The sequence below is a fragment of the Lepisma saccharinum genome, chromosome 15, assembly GCF_977018435.1.
Source record: "Lepisma saccharinum chromosome 15, izLepSacc3.1, whole genome shotgun sequence".
Taxonomy (NCBI): Eukaryota; Metazoa; Arthropoda; class Insecta; order Zygentoma; family Lepismatidae; genus Lepisma; species Lepisma saccharinum.
The window spans coordinates 2,390,986-2,408,653 of record NC_139243.1 but is presented as its reverse complement, the minus strand read 5'-3'; the positions used below and the strand labels follow the sequence as shown (position 1 = coordinate 2,408,653).

At 39.8% G+C, this 17,668-nt stretch overlaps 1 protein-coding gene across 4 annotated transcripts in view; it reads right to left on the bottom strand.

The window, feature by feature from the left end:
* Positions 1 to 17,668, bottom strand: part of dachs (unconventional myosin-IXb-like dachs) — a 349,926-nt gene that overhangs the window by 166,554 nt on the left and 165,704 nt on the right. For 2 of the 4 annotated variants that reach the window (XM_083136517.1, XM_083136518.1), the window contains exon 1: positions 14,313 to 14,796. The exons of the other annotated variants lie outside the window; for them this stretch is intronic. In XM_083136517.1, coding sequence (XP_082992643.1) covers positions 14,313 to 14,403 — 91 coding nt within the window. In that variant the 5' untranslated portion in view covers positions 14,404 to 14,796. Of the gene's footprint in view, positions 1 to 14,312; positions 14,797 to 17,668 lie in introns of those variants that run through there. 4 annotated transcript variants of the gene reach the window in all.

The following is a 17,668-nucleotide window of genomic DNA, read 5'->3' as shown; positions in this document are numbered from 1 at the left end:
ATTTGTTTTTTTTTTAGAAGTCGATGGACCGATTGCAACAACTTTACTTGTAAATATCTTTCTACATCTTTTAACTTTATACGTCAATTGATATGTACCCATGGAATTTAATATTAATAAATAGATCATGGAATAATCATAGACAGTATTAATTCGATTATGTGTAGGCTTGTTGACAAATATAAATTTAGAATATTTTCAGTTCAATATATGTATTTGTTAATGAAAATTGCTGCGCAAACTAATTTGCCCGTGGTGTCTGTCCGTCAACCTCCACATTTGGAGGCAGAAAGCAACGCGCCTCCGGTTAGGTCGCTCACCGCCATTGTCGCGCAACCATTAAACTGGTATCGCAGTCGAACTCAAACTGGAAAAAGACCCAACCTTTCCTATTCAAATATGGAGTCTGCACGGGATAATGCACACATTCGGATATTTCGGATAATACGAATATCGGATATCCGGATATTTCAAATCCAGATAGAAAATTATCCGATGTCCGGATAAAATTTCATCAGAATTTGACAATTCATACTTTATATCTGTTAGCAACAAAAGCTTTCTGCTTTTTTTGTAAGTTGGAATGAAATATGCCAGGAGAGGGGTGGTCGGATCAGTTCCCATCCCTCCCCCCTCCGACACCCATGCTTTCCTGAAACATTGTAATACTGAGTAGTTATATATTGAAAACGGATATTTTCGGTATGTTCGGCACAAAGGTATTTTTCAGTATGCAACAAATACAGAAACCCGGTAAGTGTTTAGGTTCCAATTTTCGACAACAAACAACAACAAGGTTTGGTCGCGGGATGAAGTCATGTTTTGTAAACGTCGTCTTCCCAACCTGTTCGGTTGGCATTTCTCCGTCGGTTCGCCCGAGTCATTCCCTTCATTATTCACCTGTCAGAGGCTGAGGGGGGAGACAGGGGGGAGGGGGGAGGCGACCGCAACCTTCGCCGGGAGAAACCACCCAGCTAGACGGGGACTACAAAAGCAGCGACCGTCAACGGGGATTCTTCGGGGAATTGGCTGCTTCCAGCGTTGCCACATCCCTGGAGCCTCCAGGCCTCTGGAGAAAGAAAACTTCACGGAATTTGTGAACCGTCCCGTTCGAATCCGCTACATCTGTGGAAGTTCGGTTCCTTATCGAAAATTTCAGTGTGAATCGGTTCGTTTTGTGAATCGCTCGTAAACGATTCTAATCTACTAAAAGAACAGTGCGTCTCCTTGCTCTTCTGTACGGGTTTACTGAAATCGGAAACCAATCGTCTATTTGTATATTTTCTAAAAATCGTCTATGCCAACCTCATCGTCGGAGTAGTTAGAGGGAGATTATTTCCATAACATCTTTGGCTGGTATGCATTAGAAGCTTCGGAACGAGTCACAACTCTCGAAGCAGCCAATCAACGAAGCGAGCTGCTGACGTCATCTCAACCCAGAACCTATCGCTAAGCCCCCTGCTCAGGCTCCACACGCCCACTAGGCTCGCTAGACAGACTCGCGTAGTCCGCTGGAGATGTTCCGAAAGTAATTCGACTCTACCATAGCGTGCTAAAATGCTAAGCGTCCCGGGTGCGAATCCCTATCTGGGCGTCCTTTGTCAATTTCATCACTCATCTTCATCTTCGCGATTAGCCAACAGTGGCAGAAAACTTAAGTGAAATAAACTCGCATCTTTTAATTCCCCTATTCTTGAATACCACTCTCCTATCTGGGTCATGGCTTCTAAAACTAATCTTTTCAGGATTGATTCTGTCCTCAGCTTTTTTCCTTTCCTAGCCATAGAATGCCTTCTCTCGGACACCTCCATAAGCATGTATTATATCTGTTTGGAATATCCAGCCACCATCGTCGCGAACTAGAAATTCTTGCATAAAATCACCAATGGTAAAACTAAAACCAAATGCCTCATCAATCAAATTAATTTACGAGTACCCACTCGAAACAGCCTGCAAAGTAAAGCTGTTTCACAATCCCATTACAGCGGTCTCTCTTCCATAGACTTCTTCACTTATACAACAACCTGCCTCCAAATGTTGACATAATCGTGCCAAAACACAGTTTCCGGCAATCGTTAAGAACGCACGTGTAACTTTTTATTTTTTTCTGTGCTATTTGTCTTGTTTTATCTTGTTTTGTTGTTCTTTTACTGCTGTTAATGCTTCAGTATAAAATGGTCGTTCAGTACTGCATCTGACACCTTAGGTAATAAATAAATAAAGAACTGTTCTGCGTTGCCAGATATTTTGTGGCGGATGTCAGACCATTGACATAAAGCTGAATGATGAATTCGATAATAATAATAATACGCTTGCGCATTTCATACCGTAATGTACTGGAATGCATTATTATTCAACTTGGTTATTAACTTTCACACATTTTGTTCAATAAAAGTATTTGAATGCCATTTTAGTCATGAGGTGTTTACCTTGTGTAATTCACAGATAAAAATCTCCAAATTTTTAAAATTCCTGGGACCAATTATCGTATCCTGATTTCAGATTCATATAAGCATTGAAAAATCCGAGCTCGGATATTGTATCCAGGGTTCGGGAATCGGGTAATTTTGTATTTGAACTGACATTCCTCGATCCTCAACCCCTTAAGTTTCATCTTTATATCTGCCATGGATCGTAAATCCGCGATAGTCGACACTACATATGCAGCTTCCTTCGAGATCTCAGCTAGAAACCACTGATACGCGCGTGCGGGTGGTCCAGCAACAACCCCGCACAGCATCCCTAAGGAACACAAATATACTTATCATTCGAAGATACGGGGATCCAAGTTTACGAGGACGTCCAACAGGAACAACAATCATTCCTGCGACTTCCCTCCCTTGTTTCGTCGTCCCTGTCATGTTTATAGGATCTGGAGAAATTCCTCCGCGATAATTACAGTGTTCGTCCGCCATTAATCACCGCTCGCCTTCCATTTCACCTTCAGCCACGCTGGGGACGGACGGGAGGCCCACGTGCTAATTACGCCGCTCCGTCCGAGACAAGAGGAACTGCACCAAAATGGCCTCTTGCAGGCAGCGTCTTGGGTCTCTGAAGAGTTGGAACACTAGATGAAAAATATCAAGTGGATTGATATAGCTACCACTTTTTAACCACCACCCGATGAAGGAGTACACATTGCTGGCTTCCCTTGCAGAGAGGTCAGGGGTCACAGGCAGGGTTGTTTAAGGTCCAGGAAGCCATAAATTCTAATGGGTTCTATTGGGTTCCGTTGCAGGACCGGAACTTTTTTTCTCGCACAATTTAAATTCGGTCCAAGTTGCGTATTGTTTGATTGTAAAATAGTTCCTGGACAGAATCGAAATTGATTCGGAAAAAATGTTCCTGGACCGTATTTAAATTTAGCCGGAAAAAATGTTCCTGGACCGAATTTAAATTGATCTGATAATAAGTTTCCTGGACCCAATTGACGCTTGCTGATTTTCTCTCCTGGACCGGAATTGAATTTATTTAAAATTCCTGGACCTTTAACAACCCTGGTCACAGCCGGACCGTCCACCCAGAAAGACTTACCAATTTGAAAAATTGAATAATGAAAATGTTTGGTTAGCATTTGTTGCACAATCCATGGTTATTTATTTCGGCCGAACATAATCATCGTCGCGATTAAGACAAGAGAGAAGACAGAGACGTAAACTAGGCAAGGATGGCTTAGGAAGCCAACCCTTCCTTCCACCTACTGTTTGCGTTCCAAGTGACTTTTTTCAGTCCTTCCCTCGGGCATTCCGGGCGACGCTTTTCAACAGTGCATTCACCTTGAGTTTTTATTCTCCTTTCATCCCCCTCAAGCACTCCCATACACTCAACCGAAAAGTTGATACACGGTGTAGAGTGTTTGAGCAGAATTCAACTTAATTTCAACGTGGCTTAATCTCTATTGACACAGCTCCGGCGAAGACATGTTAGAAAATATGGTAAATTATAGGCCGTCAGGAGCTCACGGCTTGAGTATTGCTCGAATTGGTTATTGTATGCACCGTGGAGCACCTTGTGCTCGATTTCGTCCTTTTCTGGCAGGAAACTTCTTCCTCCTCTGCTCTCAAGTCTATTCAGAAGTTGACGTTCTTCTGGGAGGAGGAGACATGAAATGTTCTTAGAGCAACTTACATGGCCTTGGGGGTTGTTCTGGCAACATTAGCACCATGGGAAATGCATGCTACCAGCACCAAACCTGGCCTGCCTAATCTATCCACGTATGCATAAATAGCTTAAATAAACAAAATATAACTTGCCAAACTTATTTACATGCTTATTTATGCTATTATATGCCTACGTGGATAGGTTAGGCAGGCCACATGGAGCTATCCCCCCTTATGTAATTAAAGGATGTTCGGAAATTCTTAAGTACCCTCTTCACACCCTTTTCAACTTGGCTGTCAGAACTTCGAGATTTCCAGCAATATGGAAAACAACAGAAATCTGTCCGATTCCCAAAGCCGCTGATAAGGCTGACATATGTAACTACAGGCCTATTGCAAAATTGTCAGTACCAGCAAAACTCTTCGAGCAGATAATATACAAACATATATATTTTCATATTAAACCCATTCTTTCCCCCAAACAGCACGGATTTGTCCAAAAACGCTCAACCGTAACCAATCTTGTCGAACTGACAAGCTACATTGCACCCAGTATAGCTAATAAAGGGCAAGTTGACGTTTTATATACAGACTTTTCAAAGGCATTTGATACAGTTCACCACGATATATTAATACAGAAATTTGCCAACAATAGCCTTTCTCCTCCACTTATTACCCTTCTTTCTTCCTATCTGCAGAACCGCCGACAATATGTCGTGTATCAAGGCTGCAGATCAACCGAATTCGTGGCCAGTTCGGGAGTTCCACAGGGGTCGAACCTTGGTCCCTTGCTATATTTAATTTTTATAAACGATTTGCCAGAACTACTCACAAAATGTGAGACATTAATCTTTGCTGATGATGTTAAAATATACAAAAATATCGAAAACGCTGATGACTGTACAATATTACATGAAGAGCTGAATAACTTGCTTCAGTGGTGTGAAATTAATAAAGTCAGCCTAAACCTAAAGAAATGTAAACTTGTATCATTCACCCACAACAGACACCCTATTCAACATTCATACACTATTTCTAATGTGTTAGTACAAAGTGAGAATATAGTTACCGACCTAGGGGTCACTTTTGACCAAAAGTTAACATTCCAATCACATATTGCCCGCATTTTAAGCGAAGCTCACAGAAATGTGGGATTTATAATGAGAATGGGTCATCAATTTAGAAAAAAGGAAACATTTCTCTTGCTATATTATACGCTCGTCAGATCTAAACTCGAATATGCTTCTCTTGTTTGGAACCCGCAATTCAAGAAAGATATCGAAAAATTAGAAAAGCTTCAAAATAAATTTCTCAGATATCTACTATTTAAACTTGATGGTACATATCCAAAACTCACTCCTAGCAACATATTACGCGAAATCTTTAATATTCCGTCACTCGACGAAAGGAGGCAAACAAGTCAAATAACTTTTCTCTCCAAGCTTATCAATGGTAAAACAGATTCTTTTAATCTGTTGTCGAATTTAAATTTTTATGTGCCAAACTGTATGTTAAGGCCCAGAACTGATCTCTTTCAAATCCCCCTTGGAAGAACCAAAATGACCGAAGCTGAACCCATGAGGAGAATGTGCAAGTTATTTAATTCAGTTTCTAAGAATAATCCAAGCGTAGACCTATTTAAATGTAATTGTAACATAAGATCTAATCGCTGAATTTTCTGTATGTTTTGTTTTGTTTTGTTCATTGAATTTTGGTTTTCATTCAGCTTGTAAGGTTATATCCAACAGTTTAGCTTCATTTATTATTGTATTGTTTCTGTGTTCCCTTTGCTTTTATAATCTAATAATTAATTTCTTCTCACAATTGTTTTTAAATGTAAAATGTATATTGCGTCATTCATATTTCTTGTTATGTTCTTGTTTATGTAATGGTGTCATCCCATATTGAACACTGTAATTGGGCATGCGCCTGTTGTGTTTCAATTAAATAAATAAATAAATAAATAAATAAATGCTGTACCTAGCAGCTCGTCTGGCAAGAGCATGATTATTTTTTTTCTCAAGAGATGGCAGTTGCGAGAGTATTGGTTGCTTCTCTTTTCCTCAGCCTAATCACTGCTGAGTTGTAATAAGATATAATTGTGTATTCTAGCGTTTTAAAAAATAGTATGGTGAAACTATCAAAGCCGGGAATTGTCTGTAACTCGTTTATTCTGTAATTGTTGACATTCGTACTTACTTATTCTGCATTGCGAAAGATTGTTTAACAAGGCATTTCGCTTTTTTTTAACGAAATTAGTATCTATTGTCGACATATCGAGTAATTAATTATTGTTACTTCTTTTCTCGCTTCCTGAAAACGCAAAATGGCGGGCAAATCTTGACTAGCGTTGTGTTTCAAACGGCAAAGCAGTGTTTCAACCTTCTTAACAGAAAAATTCCCGCATAGCCCCCAAAACCATTCACGCATAGCCCCAAAAACCATTCGGGATAGTATGATCATCCACGAATAGCCCCAAAACCCATTCCCTCATAGCCCCAAAAACCATTCACGCATAACCCCAAAACCCATTCTGGATCGTATAACCATCCACGAATAGCCCCAAAAACCATTCACGATAGCCCCACGCACCATCAAGGTAAGGTTAGGTTAGGTTGCATTAGGTTGAGCAATATAGTGAAAAAATTGTGTGTTTGGAAACACTTACCGGGGATTACGTCATCAGATGCTCGCAACATCCGGTTCAAGTTCATGAATGGAAATGCAAGCAACTGCTTTCGTGCATCGGACGGACATTATTATAGAAAAATACATGAATTAGCGGCCAAATACATTGAAAAATGCGAGAAAACACTTCTACGACCTTCCGAAATTACACAGAAACTCAATTCCGTAAGTAATTTCTCCTGTAAATTTGAAGAAATTCGATTCCCGGCTTTGATAGTTTTACCAATAGTATTCACGACAGTTCGACAGAAAGCTACATGGAACAGTTGTGAAGACTACGTGTTGCTACATATTACAACTTCTCCGTGTGAATTTTGAAATAGTTTGTATAGTACATGTGTACTTTGATGATTGTACGTATATGCTGTTGATGCGTATTTATTCTAATACTTCCATATATACAGTGTGTTCCATTATTCTCTAGGGCTCCTTATCAAAAGTTAAAAAAGAAAATGCGAGTTTTCCATACAGCTTTTCGAAGCACCCTTGTAATCCTTCTTTGGAACTGCATTGAGAAATGTGATCGATGCTGTGCATCAAGACAAACTGAAATTTCAGTTTGGGGAATTTGAAATGAACAAGATATTTGATATTGAAGATACTAGCTAAAGCTTTTCTGTGCCTCTTGATACAATATGGAGTGAGTTTCAGTGCAACTGAAGATTTACCTATAAATGCTGCAAAGCTGCTTATAAATTATTTGCTAAAGTAAATATTTGTAGGCGGGGGTTGCCGTGGAATATTTTATTTTTCAAAGTTACGAGAACATCGGAAATATTTTTTATATACTATACTGTGTTTCCACATTGTAAGTTGTTTTGTAAAAACAAGTTGGCATGTAAAATGTCTATTCTTCCACACTGTGAGGGCGAGTCTCTACGCTTTAACCTTGGACAGACAGAACAATCTCCCCCCGCAGTGCACAGGTAGGTGAAGGTCCACCACGAACCTCTCAGGCAGGTAGTTTTCATGAACAAAAGCGATTTCAAAGAAAGTGGGCCAACAACTCCCCCCTCCTCCTCCTCCTCGTAACCTCTTCCCTAGTTGTTCTTCGATTGGTGTTGTTCGCAAATATACTCTCCATTGGAAGGTTTTTCAAAAGTTCATTTGGAGAAGAATCATAAGCTTCGGTGAACTTACGTAAGGAATACAATGTACCGTCGTCGTATCAGAGTACTTTAAGAAACCGTTGCAGGAAAAATGCGCTAATGCACACAGAGAGACTGTAGCACATTACAGATATATAGTCAACAAAACAACACAGACGAATATTCACTAAAATCTATTTCAGAGTCTGATGTTACATTCTCCACGAGAGATATGATATTAGGGTTACCAGACAAGTCCTCTTCCTCGGACGATAAAAATGGTCCGGGCGGTTTTTTTTAGGAAAATGGGGAAAAGTCCTCTTTTGGGGGTTTAGACAACTGCTTCAACATCAACATTCGTAAGAAGATTTTATATTTGTAAATAATTGTTAATATTATTTCCGTGTTCAATTTCAAAGTAGGGAAATACAACACTCTCAGTATCAAACGCAAAGACGAGAAACATTCCTTTCAACAAAAAAAACTGTTGAACGTTTGTGTGTCTTCTGATGTTGCCGCCGCGCTGCGGCTTCCTTTGATTTGAATTTTATGACATCAATTCAGAAATGTATATAACACTTTTGCCAAATCTAAAAAGAATATTATCTTTTTCAAACCGTGTCATCTGTTAACCCTAGATGATATTCCTTATTCTATAATACGTAGTAATTTTCAACACATTACATGAACGGTTCTTAATGAAAATTCCATTTTTAATTATTTTGCTTTGAAGGGTCTCCTCTGTGACGTATTGAGTCACCAATAATATGTTGGTAATTACCATTTTTAACGCCCGTATTAAAAGTTGTTCAAAAACAAAAATCGTAATTCGGGGGTCATTTTAAGGGGGGGTTGGATGTACAAATTTTGGTTCTTCCCGAGCTCTTACCGCTCTCATTATTTGTAATTTTTATTTTCTGAAAGTTACAGCTGAGGGCCTGTACCCCATCAGCTCCCCCAAGAAAAGATGTCCTTCGGTGCGTTGGAAACAGCCAAAAACTTTTCTACACGTACCCAGAGTGTTTCTCATCCATTACCAACCTCATTTGTAAGTACCTCACCGTTGCCCATAGCAATCGAAGGAATTTTAGAGGACTGGATGGACACAAGGCATTAACCTTTGCTGGAAATCAGCCTTTGGGGAGGGGGATGGGGCATCCAGGAGCTGCTAAGCATCGGTCGAATTTAAATGAGGCCGAGCGCGGTGGAAGAGTGATAAATTATAGACTGTGAGGCCAAAGAATGCCTCATAAATATGGATATTGAAAATATTCAATGTCAGATTCTGGTCTTGAGTACGACGTCTTGAAGGTCAATTCGGGTAGCTGTTGGGCGGTACTCAAGACGGAACGGTATATCCTACAGATGTAACCATTGGGGACAGGGGCCCCTCAAAAATAATTCAGAAGCATCCTTGTTGTTTTTCAGTTGAGCGGCAGAGAATCATTCGAAACTAGCTGTCCCACTTTCAATTTGCAAAACGCGCTGTAATTTTTAGATTGATGCCCATCTATTTTGTCGCCATTTTGGCGACTACATAGTATTTATCAGGGTTGTTAAAGGTTCAGGAATTTTAAATAAATTCAATTCCGGTCCAGGAGAGAAAATCAGCAAGCGTAAATGGGTTCTGGACGGTAAAGAACCTTTCTATCTGTAAAGTATTTCAATTCGGTCCAGGCACCTTTTTCCAATGAAACAATACGCAACTTGGACCGAATTTAAATTGTGCGAGAAAAAGATATTCCGGTCCTCCAGCGGAACCCATTAAAATTTGTGGGTTCTTGTACCTTTAACAACCCTGGTATTTATGCTTGTAAGCATGATAAATTTGCACGGTTTGGGAAGTTTTATAGGGTAAAGGGTAAATATTTAATGAATTTATGTATTCGTTGCATAAACAACTGCCAAACTTCGTTGGCGGGGTGCTTAGCACAGCGCGCTACAACGCCAGGGGTCCCGGGTTCGAATCCCACCGTGAGTGTTATTTGTGAGTGTCCCTTTATCAATTACATCATATCATCATCCATCCTCATCTTCGCGATTAGCCAAAAGTGGCAGAAAGAATATTTCAAAATGCATTAACATTGGACAGCAACGTTTATATAATTGTGTTATCGTATTTGGTTTAATGTGTATCATAGAGAGTTAATACAGAATGGAGAAGATTATATACCTTGGAAGGAGATAATGTTATGATGTGTAATAGCACGTACATGCTGTAATAACTGTATTACAAAAATATAAAGGGTATAAAGTTGTAATTGTTTTCAGGGGAGGAAAATTTTATACAAATGCAGACGGGAAAGGAGAAAGCTTATACCGTTACAAAGAGAAAATACAGAACTATGTAAAATAAGATTTACGTAATACGTACAATCTATGGCTCGCACAAGCAAAATACAAATAAATACAAAATACAGGAGAGGTTTCTCCGGTCTCTAGTGAAGGTCTAGTTTCTTAGAACACTGAGATCTCAAACGGTCTACTCTAAAATATCTCACACTTGGATAAGTATGGCGCATGCGATCCAATCCCACATTGCAATCCATGGGTTCTCTCGTCTGACACTGAACTCTGCTACCACGAACATCTGCCCTGAGTCACATATTATATTAGTACTGAACCTCCTTTCTTCAATCACAGTTGACAAAATTCCTCATACAAGATGAAACAACACTGCCTTCATCATCCTACACATATCACCAAAACAGCAACCTGTTGGTAATCGAAAATCTACATGTTAGTCAGTAACCACTTCGTGGAATTACAAGACTGCGTCAGCTACTAAGAACTGACGTCATAACACGACAAATATTCTACCTTAATCCTTATTTTAAATATCCAATAGCTATGTTACAGCAACCACACATGTGGCACCTCTGCTACCGTGGCTACACATCCTGGTTTGTATTTGGGCAATGGGCATCAAACGTGCCTATTATCTACGGTCCTGGTGGCATTATTATTTTTTGAAAACACTGCTTCAACATAGAAGCAAATTTATGCAAATTACTGGAGAGCGGAGTTCCCCATAAGTGGAACGCTTTTTCATCTAAGTGACCTACAACTAAGATGCCTCACGTTGCTAATGATGATGATGATCATTTCAAAAAGCTTTTTATAATCATAAGGCTCGGTTGGACCTTTGGCACCCGAATGGGCGATTTTTTTAAAAAAATCCTCTCCATTTGAAAAAAAACTGCTGTGATATTCCAAAATATGAAAAATTACATCAGCTTAGAATTGCTTCTAGAGCATTGACGTGAATTTTCGTGTAGTTTTCTTTCACTGTTGTCTAGATATTATCAATAGTTTCGTGATTACGTAAGTCTATTAAACTATTGATAATATCTAGACAACAGTGAAAGAAAACTACACGAAAATTCACGTCAATGCTCTAGAAGCAATTCTAAGCTGATGTAATTTTTCATATTTTGGAATATCACAGCAGTTTTTCAAATGGAGAGGATTTTTTTTAAAAATTCGCCCATTCGGATGCCAAAGGTCCAATCGAGCCTTAAGTCTCCTTGGAGAGCCAGATGGTTAGCGCTCTCTTCTTTGGTCCTGGTTTGGAATCCCGATGGGAAGGAACCAAATGTTCTTTCCTTCGATCTTTGTTTCCTTATTTCGATCCTTCATTCCTTCTTATCTTCTTTCTTCTTACTTTCGTTCGTCCTTTCTCTCTATCATTTTTCCTCATTTCTTTCCTTTTTTATTCTTTCTTTCCTTCCCTCCTCCTTCTTTCTTTCCTTCGTTCTTTCATTCCTTCAATCTTTCTCTCTTTCCCTATTTCCTTATCTCCTTCTTGCCTTCTTTCTTTCCTTGTCTCTTTCTTTCTTTCATCCTTCGTCTTTCTCTCTCTCTTTCGTTCTTTTTCTCATTCCCTCTCTCCATCTTTCTTTCTTTCCTTCTTTCATTCTTTACTTCGTTCTTTCTTTCTTTCTTTCATTTTTCCTTTTTCCTTTTTTTTTCTTTCCTTCGAACTTTCTTTCCTTCTTTCAGACTTTTTTTCCATTCCTTTTTCTATCTCTCTGATTAAGGAGGGCAAAAGCCTTCATGAAAGTTCAGTCGGAGAAAAAACAAACCCTAATTCCATCTCACTGTTTTATTGTATTGATGGGTACTAAACAGAGGCGTATATAGTGTGTGTCCGGACCCACCGAAAATCTCTCTATTAGAAGAATTCCAGTTCCGTGGCACAAAAGTTCTCTGTTCCCTTGTATTTCCCTTCTCTGTGGTTCAGACTAATTTACATATAACCATGATTTCGTACAGCAGATTTCAAACAACTACACATATAAAGAGAATAATATTGTTTAATAACGGTAAGAAGATTTCTCTACATTAAATTTCTAAGTGAGAATATTAGGAGGGGCGCCGCACTGAAATGACTGCCACCCCCATGGAGAAGCTGGAATCACAAAGTATATTAATTATTGCTAGAAGTCCCGATGTAGTACCAGTCGGTATGGTGTTACGCGTGAAATTGGGATTCGATAACAGGGGTGTGCATAAGGTATCTCCAGAGCTTACTCAGCCTCTAGCAGTATCTGGTGGGTGTTAATAACCCTCTCCACCAGAACCAAGGACATACTTATTTTCATATATATCCTATACAAGGACGTATTAAAATTAAGTAATGAAAAATATATTCGTTTAGTCTTTGTTGTATAATTTCCTCTGAACGTATTGGAAGACAAGGATTATATTGGGATCATACGGCTTTGAATGGCATTACAAAAAAGATTTATGTACACTCAAACTCAAAATAATATGCATAAAATATTAATCAGAAACTTACTTTTCTCCAACTACATGTAACATTGTTATTCGAGAAATATTCAACTGATTTATTTGACATTAATTTCATTCCCTTGTTTTTAAGTAAATTATTCCGATCTTAAGTACAGGTAAGCTACGTAATGAATATGCACTGTTATATCTCTATTCTTATACAGTCTTTTTACCTATTCGTGTAATAATAATAATAATAATAATATATTAACTTATGTATTGTAATTAGTATTATTTTGATTTAATATAATTATTTTAATTAAACATTATTATTGTTATTATTTCTGAGACACTTGGTTCAGACCCCCCCCCCCCGAAACATATTTTTAGATACGTGCCTGATTCGAAACTGTAATTTATTTACCACACAAAGCCAACATTAGCATGCTATGTTAATTTAACATTATCCACTGTGTAGTGATTCTAAACTATGCTTATTGTAATACTTCGTTTTGAGAGAGCACCTCTTCTGTCGTCTTGTTGATTTTTTTTTGTTTTCCGGTGGTGGGAATCGAACCCACGATAGACCTGTGATTTTACTACGAATCCAGTGCTTCAACCAATTACTTCACAGCAAGAGAACACTAACACTTTACATTTATTTTTTCTTTATGCTTTCATAAATTTTTTCGTGATTACCAGACTACAAATTCTGTACAAACTCGCTGATCTGACGTGATCTTTGTTATTACAGGGAGCACTAACATCTGTACAGCAGTATGACCAGAATTTTCGCAAGGAGGCAGATCTATTTTTAGGAGCCACTCCTATATTTTGCCGTATCTTTTTTTTTTTTAGTAATGCCGGACCCTTATCAATCCCATTTTGGCACGCCACTGTATCCATATTTTCAGGGGTGGAAAAATCGAGGTCGCCATGGCGCCTGAATTTTCAAATTCAGTTCAAAAATATATTTCTTTAATATTTAACACTTCCGAGTATGCTTCAGGAAGTTTCCATCACTTTTTTTTTAAACAACGAGTGCAGACTTAATGTTTGTGCGTTTCCTGTATCACATGTATAATTAAATCATTCATAATGACCATACCATTATAAATTTTTGCAATGTTGCTAATGAATTTTAAAATCTGCAGCGATATAGTTGATTAATTTGGTTTATTTTTCTTCGCTTTCTGTCACTTTTGACTAATTGCGAAGATGAGGATGAGTGATGATATGGTGAAATTGATGGAAGGCCAGGGGCGTGCCCAAGGGGGGGTTGGTGGGGGTTATAACCCCTCCTCTTGACCCAGTATCCCTAAAACTGAACGTCAAAGGTAGGAAAAGATAGCAAAATGAGAGAAGACTACTAGAAAAAGTGTACGTAACCCCTCCCTTTCGAAAATCCTGGGCACGCCACTGATGAAGGCATACTAACAAACACCCATGCCCAGGCCAGGATTCGAACCAGAGAACCCTGGTGTCGTAGATAAGGCCACTTCGGTGCAGTAAATAAAATGTGTAGCTTTATCTGAATAAAAGGGGCTGGTGCCTGAATTATTCTTAAGTTTTTCTTGCCTTTGCATATTTTTTTTTAGTATTGGGGATAGCGTCCCCCCGCACCCCTAATGACGCCCGTGCTTTTATGTACTATGAAAGACGAGTCAGGGGAAGATGAGAGTGGGTACAGAGCAGGACTTACCTTGCAGTTTCTTTTCAGTTTCCCAAAACTTCTGCAGCTCGGTGAAATACTTGTCGAGGATGAACACTTTGGAGAGGCCAAGAGTGGCCATAACTGCCTGGCCACGCCGGGACTGCCGGTGTCGCCTTGCAGGGAACTCTGGTCTCCGGGAAACCCTCAAGCATAGGGAGTCGCTCCGGGATACACATGCAACACCACACACTCCCTTCACACACAACACACGGAACGAGCCGACAGGTGTCTCATCGCAAGGATCAGGTGCTTGAACACTAGACAACCTGACGCTACCTGGGTTGACAACTCACTCCTTCCTGACGGCGCCGAAGCACTCCTCCGGGAAAGTTCGTCCAAAGATTCAGACGGACAGGTCAGCAAAGAATTCACTGAACGGAAACCGACATTTGCCGCAAGAATCGTGCGAGATTTGTTTCCTCTGCTACTCTTTCGGCGAGCTCGCTTGTTTCTTAGCCTGGAAGCACATGACCTGCACGGTGAAGGCAGGGCGACAACACCTGATTGGTCGGTCTCGTTGCGATTTTCCGCTCCGCCGCTGTGATGGCGATTGGAGGGAAATTTCCCTCGTAGGGAATTTTAAAGCGATGTGCGGGAAAAAAGGGATATTTTCTGAAAATTTGGCAAAACGAGCCGCTTTCCAGATTTCTCCGGTTTGATGCATCAACAAATGGGACACTTTGTTATTGCGGAATTCACCATTGTCCACCAGAGCTTTCATCGGATTAATTCTTAACGTAATACGTTTATACCAGGCTGCAAAGCATCCAGGAGTCACGAGTTCAGGTTCCAGCCCTGGCACGGGTGCTTTTCGTGAGAATCCTTTCATCAATTTCATCGTTGCGATTAGTCAAAAGAGGCGCTAAATAACAAAAATCTAATCAAAATCAAACGGCAATGGCATCTTCTGGAACTTAACGTTCGTTCTTTAAGCACGTAGAGAATGCCACGCCCAATTCGATTCACCGAGGACACACAAGCTGGGTGAAGGCATACAATATTGATATCTTAATTAGTAATTCGCCTTCAATTTCATGCAAAATGAATTAAAACATGAAGATTCTTTAAACCATGCGTTTGTGTTCCTCAACGGCCAGGAGAGCCCAGAGGTGCCAACTTAAGCAAGATCGGCAAAAAAAATACTTTACATATGTAAATATACACAAAATGTGTCCATCTGCGCGATTTTTGGGAGGGGGCAGAAGTGCCTGGCCCCTCCAAAGTCGGCGTCTATGGGAGGAGCCTCAATTGGCCATCCTTATTGCTTTTACAAAGAATGCTTGTTGTAGTTATGAACATGTAAAATGAAATATCAACATGGGGAAAGGTATTATTTTCATGAAATACATCTTCAAATTCAGTCGCTAATCACTGACTTTCCCCTAATTAATGTGAAATCACCAACTCCTCTGAAATGAAGTCATTCGTTTCAGTGTGAAGGGGGCGGCTCCCGTGGCGGAATGATACAAACAAAATTGTTGAGTTTATAACAAGATAGAATTATAATTCTGCAAATTGCAGTAATACACCCTTGTAATTAACAGTGTAATCTTTACACCTTGTATATAAGAATAAGTAAAAAAAATAGTGGTTACCACATCGCGCTACGACGGCAGGGGTCCCGTGTTCGAATCCTGACTTGGGCATAGATGTTTGTGAGTCCATTCATCAATTTCATCATATAATCACTTCTTCGTCCCCATATTCGCAAATTAGTCAAAAGTAACACAAAAAGCGAAGTAAAATAAAGCAAATCAATCAGTGTGAAAGTTTCCAGAATCCAGATTTCATCGCGTTTTGATACCATTTTTGCTTCGCCAGTCTGCTGCGTAGTTAATTCTGGAAGGTTCTGGAATTATTTGGTTTATTTTACTTCGCTTCTCTGCCACTTTGCTTTGTTACGAAGCTGAGGATGAGTGATATGATGAAAATGATAAAGAGACACTCCCAAAGAACATCCATGGCCAGGCCGGGATTAGAACTCGGGAACCCTGGCATCTTAGCGCTCTGTGGTAATCAATCCGCCATTTACTTATTCACAAATTCTACAGAACTGAACCCATTTTAAACTTGAAAGAAACAATAATGTAACAATGGGTCAACTAAAGAAAAATAAGTATTTTGGGAAAGAGTGGAGAGAGATATAAAGGACGCCATAGACTGAATCAGTTTTGTAGATGAAGCTTCACCTCTGTTCTTTTCGAACTCCACGTGTGCTTGCAAGTCTAGCACTCCTTTGTTTGCCACAGACATATATGTACCGGGTTTAGAAACCATACACTCGCCTTCAAAATCGTCTAAAACATGAATACTTTTCTTGTAACTCATTAGTAAACTTGCACTTTCTTTTAGGCATATTACGAGTAGTAGCTTACACCGTGTTCGCAAACTCTAACTTCCACTTCGAAACACGAACAAACGAATAACGCGGAAATCACATCGACCGGAACTTGAAACTGTAACAACAAACGACTAACGCTTAGCGCATCGTCCAGTGCTGCCAACATCAGACGTTTCATGATTCGAGAAGTTGTAACTTCGTGATCTCTGACCTGTGATGATTGGATAAAAGTAAAACCCCGCCCTGACGCAAATTTCAGGGTCCGAAAAGAGGACATGTCCGGGAAAACCAGGACGTATGGTAGCCCTACCATAGACGCAATTGCGCCAGAACTCAGGAAAGGCAACAGATAGGAAAGAAGATAAATAAGGAAGTAAGACACACATGGAAAAGGAGAGAAAGGGAGAGAAATGTAGATGCACGACAGAGGAAGAGATAGAGTTATAAAGAAGATGAAACAGAGTACAGAAGAAAAACATACGGGAAAAGGAAGAACAAATAAATGCTCAGGAGGAAAGGGAGAATGCAAGAAGAAAGACATTTCGACTAGGAAAGGAAGACAGAGCTCTATAGAGAAGTTACAAGTTGCATATCATTTCTTATCTCCTTTGACCCCCCCGGCGCCCATAAATGTGCATAATAATGACAACTACGAAATTGGTAAGGATGATCAAGAGACAATTGTCAAGGATAGAGACAATAAAGGCACTAAATCTTCGCGTTTAGGAATACCAGAGAGCTAGTTTCTCAACAACTTTGTCCGTCAATAAATGTAAACGTTCGATTGAAGCACTAGGTAGACTGAGGGAATTTATCTGCAGAAAGGGGAAATTTTTGCCTTGGGTGAGGGAAATTCTAGGAAAACGGGTTACCATCACTGCTCCGCCGCCAGCCGGCGCCACCGTCTCGCTGCGGCACGTGACCGCGGCTCGACGATCGCATTGGCTGCTTCGATTCTTCACCCGAGGCGGCATCCAGCGTCTTTCGCGAGAAGAGGAATAAC